This window comes from Esox lucius, chromosome 23 (genome assembly GCF_011004845.1).
Source record: "Esox lucius isolate fEsoLuc1 chromosome 23, fEsoLuc1.pri, whole genome shotgun sequence".
In the NCBI taxonomy this organism is placed as follows: domain Eukaryota; kingdom Metazoa; phylum Chordata; class Actinopteri; order Esociformes; family Esocidae; genus Esox; species Esox lucius.
This window is the reverse complement of record NC_047591.1, coordinates 1,929,274-1,945,520: the sequence shown is the minus strand read 5'-3', so window position 1 is coordinate 1,945,520 and position 16,247 is coordinate 1,929,274. Positions and strand designations below refer to the sequence as shown.

The 16,247-nt window shown below is 42.1% G+C and overlaps 1 protein-coding gene across 1 annotated transcript in view; it reads left to right on the top strand.

The window, feature by feature from the left end:
• The window catches only part of ttll12 (tubulin tyrosine ligase-like family, member 12), an 86,568-nt gene that overhangs the window by 28,758 nt on the left and 41,563 nt on the right, over positions 1-16,247 (top strand). The window contains exon 4 of the mRNA XM_013140101.3: positions 10,231-10,390. Within this exon, the coding sequence (XP_012995555.2) occupies positions 10,231-10,390 (160 nt within the window). The remainder of the gene's footprint in view (positions 1-10,230; positions 10,391-16,247) is intronic.

Genomic DNA, 16,247 nt, shown 5'->3' with positions numbered 1-16,247 from the left:
AGCGAACAGATGTCTGCACTCCTCCGCTAAGGGAACACTGAAAAATGCGCCACATAAATCTTTATCGCTGAAAAACTTGGCTTCAGGAGGGATGTTAGTTAGTAGTGTGGGATTCGGGCCTCGGCTAGGCAGTCCTCCACTATATCATTGATGGGCCATAGATCATGAACCAGTCTCCACTTCTACTTATCTGCTTTTAGAACAGGGAACCAAGGTGTGTTACAATCGCTAACTGTTTCCTCAAGCACGTCTGCCTCTGCTAGACCCTCAATGGTGGGCCCAATACCTGCCACCGCCTCTGGTTTCATGTAGTACTGTTTCTGCCATACTGGTTTAGCCCCTGGCTTCACTTTAATAAATACAGGATTAGCTGACTTAACGAGCCCTACATCTGTGTCATGTCGAGACCACAACTGCTCAGGAACCACCCGCTCCATCTCCTCCCGTAACTGTTCCTGCCTGTCTGCCACCTTCCCCATCTGCATTTGCTGACCTGTACCAACTTCAACTTCCTGTGGTTCTCCAACAATATCTGCAAAACAAAGGATTTTAATGAGATCATTTTCAGGAGAGCAAAAGATAAGGGGATTGTCAGTTTTGACCCATGTTTCATCATAGGGCCCAGGTCTTTTGCTTTGAACCCATCGTTTAGCTTCCAGGAGCACTTAACCTTTCCGGGACGATTGCCAATTTCTCCCTTACTCGCTCTCCTCCCAGACAGCCAATTTCAAGGAAGTGGTGAGACAAGGATTTGGAAGTGCTGAATGTATATACGAAATTATCAATATTCTGATATTGTTTTGGGGGCTGTGTATACACATTTGCTACTGGTTTTTGGGGAGGTCCATACATAGCCTGTGGCTGTTGTGCTGGGCGTTGACCTCCCTGGAGGACAGGCGCCATTGCGTATTCCTCAGGTCTCTGTAGTAACCGGGGCTTGGGTCTTTTTTCTTTTTGTCAGGTCATCAAGCTGTAATTGAGTTTTCTCTGAATGTCCCTCCCCTGTTCATCTAATCTTTTTTCATTTTGTCTGTATCTGTCGACAGCATGAACGAAATAGTCTCTAAATTCTTTGTGAGTTTTTGAAGTAGTCAGCCCCACAGCATCCTCCAGCTTGGTTCTTATGGGAGTTGGCATAGCTTCCACCAACGCTTTCCTGAACATATGAGACACAAGATGGTCAGTTTCTGGGTCATGCTCAGTTTCCATTCTCCATCTATCCGCCTGCTTTTGCAAATATTCAGCAGGGCTGTCTGTGTCTCCCAGTGGAGCCCCCCTCAAAACATCAGTGTCCACCACGGCCGGGAACTCGTCCCTCAGGGCCTTCCACAATAAATGTCTGTAGGGATCAAAGGACCGCCCATCCCCGACAACACTCCCGATTGTCCATGCCATGCCACCATCTTTGAGCACTGCCTCCGCTTTTGTCGTACCCAGCACTCTGACCAGCAAAGCTTTGATGTCCCCTGTGGCCAGTATTTAACCTGTGGTCACTGACTGGGTGCTTTTAATGTGTGTGTGCTCCTTAGTCTACCTTTGGCTCCCTGCCATAGCGGCCAGGAGCAGCTGCGGCCCCCTCATACTCTTCCTCGGACTGTTCCTGTTCCTCCTCTGCCTGGCTATCTGTGTCACCCTGTGGATCTGCCCCCCCCCCCCCCAACTGCGACTCCCTAAGCTGTCCCGTCAAGTTTACGTTTACAACCTTTAGACCTGCTCTCCCTGTCTCTCAATCTCTCCCGTCCTGTCTTATTACACTCCAACCAATTTAAACATTCTTTATAACAATCTACTTGAATGGTAGGTTTTCCCTTAAGCCGTCTACTTTTCCCCAAAGGGGAAGACACCAGGGGTTTGTCCCTTTCCATCTCAACTTCCCCTGTGATCGTTACTACCCCCGATACTAGAGGGCATTGTGCGCCCTTGTAAGGCCGGGGCTCATCGATCCATTTAACCTTCTCAGCTGTCCTTTCCTCGTCTCTCTGTAACATACGTCGGGCCTGGGCCAAACTGGCTAACTGGCCCTTTCCTTCCTCCAGAAACATTTTCATAACCTCCTGCTCCTTTTCACGTTTGAGCTTGCGCGAGTTACTGTGGTCCTGGATTTTATAGAATGTAATTAAACCTTTGATTTGTTCCCACACCGCTACATCAAAGGTTCCTTCTTTGGGCCACTTAGTTATCAACTTTTTAGTTCACTTTTCTGGTGTTTTAGATATGGCTTTGATTTGTTCCCCACACAACGGAAACCGTTTAGCCAATATTTGGACAGGTGTGCCTGCCATATTGAAAGCTAAGTAGTTGATTTAGTGTTACTGCACTGCACAAATCCTACGGTTTCCTTGGACCTTTGTCCTGTCTATGTTTCGGGCTATACTGAATTTACTGCCGGCGTGCTCCCAGAGGGGGTCCCAGGAGCACTTAACCTTTCCGGGACGATTGCCAATTTCTCCCTTACTCGCTCTCCTCCCAGACAGCCAATTTCAAGGAAGTGGTGAGACAAGGATTTGGAAGTGCTGAATGTATATACGAAATTATCAGCAGCGATTAACATATTCTGAACCACAGGTCTAGACCGTGATTAATGACAGTGCTTAAGTAAACTCCTAAATAAATGTATCACTAACCGTTTTTGTTTTAGAACCACACTTCTTCAGTTAGACTGTATATTTGTCTGATAATAGGCTCATCTAAATCTGGCTGACTGGACCGAAGTATAAATCCTCCCAACGTGATCCAAATTAGCTGTACTCCGTTTGACTCAGAAATCGTGACTTCCTCATAATTGTCTTGTGGTTGTGTGATACTGCTCAACCACACAGTATTCAAATACCTGGGTCAGGAATAAATGTACAGAAGTGTTGGCGGGTCCTGTGAATATTTTGTGGTCTACAGTGCAGCAACATTTACGTTTCATAAATACTCTGGAGGTTGTGGTCTCCTCACTCATTTCGTTACTTACTAATCGTAATCACAGAACAATTTCTGAGTTGTACAAATTATTACTTAAAAACTGTGATACTTATAACAGCACTCTCTTTCTCTGCATGAAGTCAGCCACTCTCGCAGCTTTCACACCCCCAAGCACACAGCTTCTCTCCTCTTCTCACACTTCAGGCACACTGCTGTTTAGGAATCTTCACACTCACATATCCGGGTACCCTTCCAGATGCTCTCCTCTCACACACACATTCATCACACTCTCGCATACAGAAATCTGTCCAAACACACCCAAGCTTTCACATACATTTATACAGGCCTTTTCACACACATATATTGATATAAATGTATACAGATTACTTGACACAAAAACATAAACTTTCCCACACACTCCTACAGCCTCAGTTAACCGCGTCCCTCTCTCTCTCTCCCCTATAGAGGAGCGCTGCCTTAGCTAATTCCGAATATCTCACTCGCGCATGCACGTGTCCACAGGACTCCTGTCACGCTCCCGTGGGGAGGAAGAACCCTGTCGGACCGTATCCCTAACACACACAGACGCACAGCCGTAGGTCTATCTTACCCCTAACTGTTGGTGTCTCCAATCACTCCCACAGGTCACCGTAATGGGTAGAGCGTTTTTTTCACAAACACCTGCAGGCTTTTTACCGAGGCTACTGTATATAGCCGTGAGTCGAACACACACACGCACCAGCCAGCCTGTGCCCCGGCTGCCTTACCAAAGGTAATTTGTGCGCTGTCCCGCAGGTCTAACCCGTGCTGTCTCTTCGGGACAGGCACTCATTCACAACACCTGCCGGCCCTTTACTCGTCCACACCAGGCGTTGTCTAACAACCGCTGCCAGCCCTTACTCGTCCGTACCGGGCTGCACCTGCCTGCCCTTTTCTCGTCCGCACCAGGCTTTTTCTAACAACAGCCGCCGGCCCTTACTCGTCCATACCGGGCTGTACCTAACTACAATGACTTATTTACAATATTATAGCATGCATATAATGTATTGGATTCAAAAATACCATGTGCATTCATGTGATGACAATTTCTAAAGTCCAAACGATTTACGAAAATGGTAGGTAAGACAGAGGAAAACTCAAATGCACAATAAACAGTTTATTCTTGCAAGGAGAGAATACACAGGTTACAAAGTAATAATGAATAATCTCTAAAGTAACACAGAACAAGCACCCTCATTTAAAGGAGGAAAAAGGGGTGTGGTAAGATGTGTGTCAATAAAACACATTCACAAGGTAAACCTTTTCAACCTTTTAGGAGCCATAATGTCTGGACACCCAAGGATAGACCCTAAAAGGGTTATACAGATTATCTAATTTACGAGTAACTAATCCACTGGTGCCGGTCAAGGATGCTGTTCAAGGATGTCTCCCCGAGACAAACACCAGACCCCACTCTACCTACATTCCTTTACTTATCTAAACATGGAGACTCAGTCCTTTAATCATTAAGAACACATCAGTGTAAGAAATTTCCCTGACAATTCAACATTCAAGGTTCGTTAAATTTGGGAAGACCAGTGCTAGATGTCCCACCACAGAGTTATATGATCTGAATTACACAAACATACTAACTAAAAGCAAATTTGCTTACCTTTGTCGTGTCGACACCGTTTGTGTAACTCAGTCCACTTTCCTCCAGGTGGTTCAGTAAAGCAACAATGTTTCTGTCCAACTCCTGGCTGGCTCACCAATTATGTCGTGGAAAACCAAGTCCACAATGATTAAAACAAAAAGCACTTCAACTCAGGAACTTGTGAATCCAATAGACTTTAATGAAAATCATACAAGAATGACAGACATCAAAGCCAGGCCCTTCTGCAGATACACCCAAATTCCCAAGTCCGGGACCATGGCTTTTATGCAGAAACGTTTACCCATAACGCCGTCTGAACACCTTTAAGAGTCCCCTGAGAGGGGGCCCTCTACTTTGTTCTCTGTTTCTTCCTGAGTGTTCTTAATTAAAACTACTAACTCATGACAACCTTATGGTAAATTTTTGGGTCATAGACCACCTTATAGTTCATTTTTGGATCGTCCTTCCAATTAACTCAACACAGTCATACATTTTAGGGTCGTAACTGTCTGTGTACAGGAGGATACTATATTAGGGAGGCCACTCATGATGACCCCCTGGTCAAGATGCACATATCCTGATGAGAGCTCACTGTCCAGATGTGTGTGTGTGGGTGGAGTATATCATTCGGGAAGTCACTGTCAGTGTGTCTGGATTTCACATTAATAATATTTCATGAAGTGATTAATTGAACATGCGTATTGATATATTCATAACACGTGTGATTATATATGCAGTTTATAGAAAATTCCCTCACAAGTGCAGAAATGTTCGTTTACATTGACACGGGCCATCGCCAGTCGGCCTATAGGCCATGGCCAAGTAGCCCGGCTCTCATTTAGTGCCGAGCCCCAGACTTAGGGAAGGGTTTGCGGGTTGACGCGTTATATGCTGTGAAAATGATCCTTGTTGTGATAGTCAGGTGTGTATCATTTGTTTAGTCTTAAGCTTCTCGTAATGTTTTTTTATTTGATCTAACAAACAGATTCCTGATAAAATAACATAAATCAACAGTACAGGGATGCAAAGACTCAATGGAAAGAGTTGGAACGACAGATGGTAGAATGATGCCATTGATTCAGTAGAAAAACAGAGCTTTTAACAGGATATAGTTTTAACAAAATACTTATTAAACTAAATATTGAATGCACTGGCTTACAGTTGCAGAGTCACGGCTCACGAGTGTAGGTGGAGAAGGAGCCAGGAGTTTGAGGACGCTGTATTATAAACAAACTGAGCATGGTATTATTGTTTATTACTGGGGCTTGCGCAGCAAAAGCCCCTGGTCAGTTCTTCGACATACTTATTATTATTCTTTAGAACGCTGCTACTCCTACACCATTTAAGCTAGAAATTTTGTTCAAACTTTAAAACGTGTAGACTGGTCCGCATTAAGTTGCTTGCCTACAACTTTTTGATAAAATTAACTTTTATTAAACATTCAAATCCTGAAGTTTCCATTGTTTACACTCCAACATTCAAATTACTTTTTGAAAAGTCACAGTTGTTGTGAACAACCTACATTAATACCTTTGCAAACTACATAAAGGAAATGTTATGAATCTTCACATTCTTGGCTATTGTAATGTGAAGAAGAACTTCTTACAAATATCTGCAATTTGGACCCCTTTGCAAATGAGACACAAAGTTAGGGCATTTCCTATCTTCGACTACATCCCAGCTATTTGAAAATCTCTTACCAAGCATGAGATATTTAGCCACATGTTTTTACGCAATATTTCCCAAAGAGCAGCCATTTAACCCACTTTCCCAGTAAGATAGACAAACAGTATGAGATGTAATATATTCCTCTACTTCTCAACTATTTCAATCAGAAAAGATTATGAAAACATGTCTTACCAAACTTGAGATACTGCAACCGTAGTAACCATAACAACAGGGTTTTTCCCAAATTTTCTAAACTGCTCCAATAAGTATTTTCTGAATCAGACCCACCCACATGGAGGAATGAGAATGTAGATGTACTTCACAGCTATTTAAATCAGAATTTTATTTTCAAAATGTCTCTTACCAAACTTGAGATACAACTGGAGTAACCATAGCAACAGGATTCTATCATATTTTTCAAAAGCAGCTCCAATGGAAAGCACTTTCTGAACCACAAACACAGTCTAAGCTAAATTTACCTCTACTTTTGAACTACAAGAATCAGATTTTTGTTTTTTTAAGTATCCCTTACCAAACTTGATAATGCAACCGCAGTAACCATAGCAACCCAATTCTTAGCAATATAACCCAAATAGCTGCTGTTTAACCCACTTTCCCACAAACCCACAAATACTTTACATGTTCCTCAACCTCTCAGCTATTTAAATCAGAAGAAATTACAAAAATATCTCTAACCAAACTCAAGCTACTGTATCCGGAGTAGCCATAGCAATACGATGTTGTCCTACTTTTTGAAAACAGTTCCAATACTTTCAGAAAAAGATAAACAAACACTGCTTTACTTAAATGTACTTCTACCTTTCACCTACTAGAATCAGAAAAAAATATGAAAATCTCTTACCAAACTTGAGATATTGCAACTGCAGTAACCATAGCAACCCACTTTTGTGCAGTATTTCCAGCTGCCGTTTTAATCCACTTTCCCAGCAAGTCGGAGAAAGTACAATTACTTTATACATTCCTCTCCTTGTCAGCTATTTAAATCAGAACAAAATACAAAAATATCTCAAACTAAACTCGAGCTACTTCAACCGGAGTAACCATAGCAACAGGATTTTAGCAACTTTTCAAAAACGTCTCCAATGGAAAGTACTTTCTGAACCAGAAACACCAACATGCATTTATGGAAATGTACCTATACAACTCACCTTTTCAAATCAGAAAAAAAAAATGAAATTGCCTCCTCCCAAACTTGAGCTACTACAACCGCAGTAAACATAGCAATGTATTTTATAGCAAAATGCCCCAATCAGCTGCCGTTTGTCTCACTTTCCCAGGAAGATATATTCCTTAACTTCTCAGCTATTTAAATCAGAAAAAAATGTAAGATATTGGAACTGCAGTAACCATAGCAACATGTTTATTAGCAATGTTTTCCAAAAAGCAGCTATTTAAACCACTTTCCCAGCAAGATAGACAAAAAGTATGAATATTTTATATATTCCTCTACTTCTCAGCTATTCATAAAAGAAAATATGAAAATATATTTTACCAATCTCGAGATAGACTTTTTAGACTTTGAAAACGTACGATTTATCAAAGTTCCTAACCAATGTATTGGCGGAAAATTTGTTTGAAATACAGTGGGGAGAACAAGTATTTGATACACTGACGATTTTGCAGGTTTTCCTACTTACAAAGCATGTAGAGGTCTGTAATTTTTATCATAGGTACACTTCAACTGTGAGAGATGGAATCTAAAACAAAAATCCAGAAAATCTCTTTGTATGATTTTTAAATAATTAATTTGCATTTTATGGCATTACATAAGTATTTGATCACCTACCAACCAGTAAGGATTCCGGCTCTCACAGTTAGTTTTTCTTTAAGAAGCCCTCTTGTCTCCACTCATTACCTGTATTGACTGCACCTGTTTGAACTTGTTATCTGTATAAAAGACACCTGTCCACATACTCAAACAGACTCCAACCTCTCCACAATGGCCAAGACCAGAGAGCTGTGTAAGGACATCAGGGATAAAATTTTAGACCTGCACAAGGCAGGGATGGGCTACAGGACAATAGGCAAGCAGCTTTGTGAAAAGGCAACAACTGTTGGTGCAATTATTAGAAAATGGAAGTAGTTCAAGATGATGGTCAATCTCCCTCGGTCTGGGGCTCCATACAAGATCTCACCTCGTGGGGCATCAATGATCATGAGGAAGGTGAGGGATCAGCCCAGAACTACACGGCAGGACCTGGTCAATGACCTGAAGAGAGCTGGAACCACAGTCTCAAAGAAAACCATTAGTAACACACTACGCCGTCATGGATTAAAATCTTGCAGCGCACGCAAGGTCCCCCTGCTCAAGCCAGCGCATGTCCTGGCCCGTCTGAAGTTTGCCAATGACCATCTGGATGATCCAGAGGAGGAATGGGAGAAGGTCATGTGGTTTGATGAGACAAAAATAGAGCTTTTTGGTCTAAACTCCACTCGCCGTGTTTGGAGGAAGAAGAAGGATGAGTACAACCCCAAGAACACCATCCCAACCGTGAAGCATGGAGGTGGAAACATCATTATTTGGGGATGCTTTTCTGCAAAGGGGACAGGATGACTGCACCGTATTGAGGGGAGGATGGTTGGGGCCATGTATCGCGAGATCTTGGCCAACAACCTCCTTCCCTCAGTAAGAGCACTGAAGATGGGTCGTGGCTGGGTCTTCCAGCATGACAACGACCCGAAACACACAGCCAGGGCAACTAAGGAGTGGCTCTGTAATAAGCATCTCAAGGTCCTGGAGTGGGACTTGGAGGGAGCTGAAAGTCCGTATTGCCCAGCGACAGCCCCAATACCTGAAGGATCTGGAGATGGTCTGTATGGAGGAGTGGGCCAAAATCCCTTCTGCAGTGTGTCCAAACCTGGTCAAGAACTACAGGAAATGTGTGATCTCTGTAATTGCAAACAAAGGTTTCTGTACCAAATATTAAGTTCTGCTTTTCTGATGTATCAAATACTTATGTCATGCAATAAAATGCAAATTAATTACTTTAAAATCATACAATTATTTTGATTGAATGATTTTCTGGATTTTTGTTTTAGAGTCCGTCACTCACCGTTGAAGAGTACCTATGATAAAAATTTGACTTCTACATGCTTGATAAGTGGGAAAACCTGCAGATTTTGCAGGTTATCAAATACTTGTTCTCCCCACTTTTAATGCAAGCCACAGTAACTTTGCTTGTAAAGTTCCTGTGTATTTATTACTGGGGCTTGTGCAGTAAAAGCCCCTGCTTAGTTCTTCGACATACATCTTACTATTATTATTCTTAAGAACACTGCTACTCCTACACCGTATAAGTTAGAAACTTTGTTCAAACTTTAAAATGTATAGACTGGTCTGGATTAAGTTTTGCTTTTACTACCGGAATAATATAAACTGGAAAACCAAATTGCGTTGATTGTTTACTCTTCCCTCCCCACCTGAGCTTCTCCTTAAGTCCTTGGTACCAAATGTATAGTCGAAACAGGAAAGTCTAGAGCCAACATTAGCATAAATCATTGGTGTAGCCCTGGGACACACCTACCTTCAAGGGTATTTCTTTATTTTTACTACTTTCTTCATTGTAGAATAATGGTGAAGACATTAAACTATTCAATCACATTGTATGGATATAGCGATAAACAAATCAATATTATTTTTATATTCATCTAAGGAACCACCCTTTGCCATGAGAACATTTTTGCACACTCTTTGCATTTTCTCAACCAGCTTTATGAGGTGAAAAAGCTCTTAACCATGACAACCCTAGTAACTGAGGGAACTTTGTTGCATTCGAGTCCTTACATAAAACATTCTTAAGACCATTTCTGCTATTGTGTATTGGATTGGAATGTACGGTGCCTTAGGAAGTCTGTTTCTGTCCTTCCCCAATAAAGGTGCAGAAATTATTCATGTATCTTCAACCTCATTTTCCCTATTCCCAAACACTTTCTCTCTTTTTCTCTCTGTCTCTCTCTTTCTTCATCTCTGTCTCTTTCTCTTCTCCTCCCATGTGCAGTCAGCAGAGGAGAAGGTTCCTGTCTGGTATATCATGGACGAGTTTGGCTCCCAGGTGCAGCACTCGGACCAGCCGACCTGTAGCATGGCCCCCTTCTTCTACACACAGGGCCAGTTGGCCTACACCATCCTCTGGCCACTTAAAGACCTGCAGGAGGGAGGTACTGACACTCCGGTTGTGTACACAGTGTAGAGACGCAACACACACAGCTAACCGAAACAATACATAGCTTACAGACACTACTCACACACAATAACATTGAAGGCTGTTTTGAATCTTGATGGATTCAAAGAATAAAACATTTTCATTTGAAGATGTTCATACGGCAGTTTATCTAAAGGTGAGTCTCTTTCACCTCAGCCTATGGAATCTACACAATAGCAATCAATATATATCTAAAGTACAGAAAAACAAGAAAAGGAACCAGGCAAGCCTAGTTCTGCCGGCCCGTGATTAGAAGGGATGCACTTGATGCACTTGGCTGGATTCAATCTACGGTTTCCTATGTGGCAGACTGTCTTTAACCATTACCCTGTTTAAACAGTGGGTGTTGTTGCACGTGATATGTGTGTAGAAATGTGGTCTGTTTACTTCTGTGTTGTTAAACCGATTAGTCCAAACTCCACAGGTATTGAAAGTAGTTCCCCACATTAGCTAACATCCAAACCAACAACAGGTTTAATAGAGTCAGTTACTACACTACATTCAATGTGTTAAATTAGAAAGATATTACTGTATATGGGCTAGCTAATAACTGTACAATAATATAAACAATGATTCCATTCACTCCATGGCTGGTTCATTTCTTTAGAAAACAATAACAATTGAATTGCCAACCACTCTGTGAACTACAATGTAAATCGAAAGCAATGGCTGAATCTCAAATAACATACTACATACTACAAGTATGTATTTCATGGATGATGGTGAACTATGTACTGTTTTGTATATAGTAAGCTAGTATGCCGGTATTGGGACCCATTGGGACATACTACCTTGTCATAAAATTGCATCTCGACATTAGATAATTTTGTCATGGATTAACATCATGCTAACTTTGAATATTTAGCTAGACACCATTAAACATTGTGTTAAACTGACTAATGTGTCTTAAGTTTACTTCCACCATAAATAGCATCAATGAACTGTATGGCTTTTGCCACTGGACATTTTCAACAGTCAGTCAGTAATGGGCAATTGCTAGCGTGTCTGAAGGTGTGCTTTACACTTACAGAGCTATTTCATTTCATGGCACAACAAAATGTGTTTTTCTTTCCTTTGTGAATGACATTGATACAATAGCTATCGATTTAGGTGGTGATAACTTTTTCGTCAAGTGAAAAGATGAAAGAATCGTGGAAACCCCTCTTTTACTGTGCAAGAGATTGTGGTCTGTCTATTTTTTCCTAAGAAGCATGGATGGATGTGTACTTGAAAAATCCACCAGAAATAGTCACTATATAGCCGTAAAATAGTTTCTTTTTAGGCTTACTATAATGTACAGTTGCGGTCGAACGTTTATATACACTCATCATGGACATGAATGTCATGGTATATTGGGCTTTCAGTAATTTCTTTGAACTGTTCTTTTTATGGTGGAGAATTATTGTACAACATACTGTACATCTTTAATAGAAAAAATAGAATTTGGTGCGTAGGTTTTCATTAATTTTGGATTTTCTGTAATCCACACAGGGTCAAAATTATACATACAGGGTCAAAAATACATATGCCCACTTAGATGTGGTGATGAAAGTTCCAAAATGTCCTTTAATTTGCCCAGCCCAAGGCCCATTAACTTCCTGTTAGTTATCATGATTGACTACAGCTGGTATCTTTTCTGTGCCAACATAAAAAGGGTTTGATTGACAGCACTCATTGGATTGGACAACACAGGAAAATTTGAAAGTTCAAGGAGCTCACTGCAGATCTGAGAAAGAGGATGGTAGATTTACATATGTCAGGAATATCTCTTGGAGCCATTTCTAATTAACTGCAGACTCCAAGATCATTGGCTGAAACAATTGGTACGTAAGTCAAAGTTATTGGGAGATGTAGCCACTTTGCCAAGGTCTGGAAGATCCCAAACTGTCAAACTGAGGGTGACCCAAACTGTCACCCTCAGCTGAGAGGAAATGGGCTCGGATAGTCAGGAACAATCCAGGACTAAACAAGGCACAGGTCTGCCATGAACTGGAAGCAGCTGCAACACCAGTGTCACTGTCTTCAGACAAGCGAGTGTAGACAGTGATTGCCATGGACTGAAAGCCTGCCGTCCAAGATAGAAGTCCCTGCTCCAAAATCAACACCTCCAGGCTCGACTAAACTTTGCAGCTGACCACATGGGCAAAGAAAGGCCTTCTGGAAAAAGTTTTTATGGTCAGATGAGGCAAAGATTGAGTTGTTTGGCCACAAGAGCACTGTATTAGCTGTTAAGCATGGTGTGGTGGTAGCATCATCCTCTGGGGCTGTTTTGTGGCCAGTAAAACTGGTGCTTTGCACAAAGCTGATGTCAAAATGAAGGAGGACTACCTCAGAATTCTTCAGCATAACCTCAATCAGTCAGATGGTTGAAACGTGGATACAGTTGGGTGTTCCAACAGAACAAAGACCCCAGACACATCAAGACTGGTTGTGGAATGGATAAAGCAAGCTAACATTAAGCTTTTGGAAGGGCCTTCCCAAAGTCCTGAGTTCAACCCTATTGAAAATGTGTGGACCGTGCTTAAATCGAGTCAGTTTACCAATGGACATACAATCATATATTCGGTGTGCTGTATGTATAATTTTGACCCTGTATGTATAATTTTGACCCTGTGTTGATTTTTAGAACACCCAAAATGAATTCAAACATGTCCACTAAATTCTTGTTTTTTTTCTATTAAAATTGTATGCTGTACAATGCCTACACGGCAGTCCTACATGGCAGTCCGCCTCTCTAACCACTATGCTTTTTAACAATGGGTAGTGAGTCACTCATTCAGTAACAGACATTCAAGTTCAAAAGGTTTATTTGTCATTTGCAATAAGTTACGGCAATGAAATGCTTGGTTTTCCTACTTCCAACAGTGCAGTTAAAAGGTAACACTAATTATAATTAAAAAAACAGTCAATCAGGAATAACACTATACAAAAACACACATCAATAATAATAACTATACAACTATGCAACCGTAGTGCAATGTAAAAGTGACAGGACTGCATGATATAAGTAGCAGTTGTGCATGGACTGTGGAAAGAAGCTATTCCATAGCCTGTTTGTTTTGGACTGAATACTCCTGTACCTTCTGCCTGACGGCAGCTTGGTAAACAGTCCCCGGCATGGGTGGCTGGGATCTGTAATGATCCATTTGTTCCTCCTCCTACACCTCTCTGTGTAGAGATCTTGCAGGCATGGCAGGTCAGACTTTGTGATGCTCTCTGCTGTTTTAATCATCCTCTGAAGTCTTTGGGGTCGAGGGCGGTGCAACTGCCATACCAGGCGGTGACACAGCCTGTCAAGATATTCTCGATAGTGCAAATGTAGAAGTTGGTGAGTATCCTGGAATCCATGCCAAATATCCTTAATCGGCGTAGGAAGAAGAGACGTTTCCTGGCTTCCTTCACCACGACGTTAGAGTGATGAGACCAGGTCAAGTCACCACTGATGTTGACCCTGAGGAATTTGATGTTGTGAACTATCTCTACTGTAGACCCATTGATGTGTATGGGGGCTTGGTCTCCACGCTGCTGCTTCCTGTGATCAACAATCATCTCCTTCGTTTTGCTGATATTGAGCTGGAGGTTCTTATCCTGGCACTACAAAGTCAGTGACCTTACTTCGTCTCTATAGGCTTACTCATCATTGTCAGAAATCAGGCCTATGATGGTGGTGTCGTCAGCAAACTTAACGATGGTGTTGGAGACGTGAGTTGCCAGGCAGTCTTAAGTGAAGAGAGAGTACAGGAGTGGGCTCAGCACACAGCCCTTGGGGGAACCAGTACTGAGAGTCAGTGAGGAGGAGGTGGCGTTGCCCATCCGCACCACCTGGGGTCTGCCCGTCAGGAAGTGCAGGATCCATTCTGCACACATTGGGGTCAAAACCCAGATCCCTGAGCTTAACTGCCGGTGTTGAAGGCTGGGCTATGGTCAACGAACAGCATTCTCACATATGTCTTCCTTTTGTCCAGATGAGAGAGTGGAGGGTCAGAGCAATGGCCTGTACCGGGTCATGTGTTGCCGGCATGTAGTCTGTGATGTGTTTTAACTGGCCACTCAAAGCGCTTCATGATGATTGGTTGTGAGTGCTACAGGGCGGTAGTCATTCATGCAGAGGACTTTTTGCTTTTTTAGTACAGGAACAATGATGGACTTTTTGAAGCAGGTGGGGACCACTGACTAACGTAGTGACAGGTTGAAGATATCAGTAAAGACATCAGTCAGTTGGTCAGCACAGACCTTGAGAACACGGCCTGAGATGTTATCTGGTCCAGGAGCCTTGCGGGTGCCTTTTTAGGGCATTACAGACATGTGATGAGATCATTTGGAAAGGGCAGACGTCCTGGTCCATTTGCGTATCCATGCCAGGGATGAATGTTCTCAAAGCAAGTATAGAAAGAGTTCAGTTCCTCTGGGAGAGAAGCCGGCACTTCCCTCACACTGCCTGAATAGCCTTTATAGTCAGTGATGTTTCTCAGACCACTACACATGTTCCTGGTATTGGAGCCCTGGTAGAGCGATTCTTCTTTGACTCTGTATTGACTTTTTGCAGTTTTTATTGAGATCATACCGGATTTCTTATAATTGTCCTTGCTGCCGGAGTTGAATGCTGCAGTCCGTGGTCACTGACTCTGTGTATTCATAGATATTGCCTCCAGATGCTTATCAGAACATTTTCTAGTCTGTGGTGAGGAAACAGTCACGTAAATTGGCGTCCGATTCGTGCATCGATCGTTGAATGAACCTTGTCACTGGCTTCTCTTGTTTTAGCCTCTGCCTGTAAGCAGGGAGCAACAGTATCGACGCATGGTCTGATTTGCCGAAAGCCTTATATCCGTGAGGAAATGGAGAGTAGACATTGTCCAGTGTTTTTCCTGCGTGTCGGGAAGTTGAGTTTTTTAAACTTCGGTAGACTTTCTTCGGATTGGCGGCGTTAAAATTGCCAGCAAAAATAAAGGCAACGTTCAGTGAGCGCAGCCCCAGTGTTGGCTTGGGGCATTTTAACACAGCTGTTAAAATGACTCATGTAAACTCCCGGGGTAGAGAGTAAGGGCAACATTTAATCGTAAGATGTTACAGTTATTAATGTCCTGCTGGAAAGCTAGCCTGCTCATAAGCTTGTCCAGCTTGCTGTCTAGTGACTGGACGTTCGCTAAGAGAATACTTGGGAGAGGAGCACGGTTTCTGCGCAGCCGCAGTCGGACCAAAACTCCACCCCGCTTCTGACACTTCCTTTGTTGGCAGCGTTTTCTAGGTGCTTGCTCAGGTAAGCTCAATAAATGGTATCCCGGGTTGTTCGCTGAATTTAATGTTCTGGACGAAAAAGACGTATCCAGTGCTTTCCATTCGCTGTGCTTTGCCGGCTCTGCTTACGCGGTCCAGCAACATATTTATACAATTGTCATGGATATTTCTAATGTAATCAACAGGACATGTAAGATCTTTCTCTAGACAGTTTCAAACAAGATGCATTGAATATTCTTTACATAGGATGAATAAATCACCTGTCACTACTTTTGTTCATGTACAGGCCATGAGAATAACATCGGTTTCTCATTTTATAAGAAATACTTATACATTTCTTCTCTCCATTTCCTGCCATTAAAGTGCAGTTTAACAACAATGTTTGTACAGCATGGATTCTTATCAAATTGTAGATTTTTCCATTCCACAATGTTATTCTGAGCAGTATTTTCTAAAAACATAACTTTAGCCTCTAATTATAGACATACTCTTGAAATTTAGAAAGCAAACAGCTATATTTATAATTCCTTGTTAAAGTATTTAGACAAATTCTTTCTTATTACTGTATTGCAACA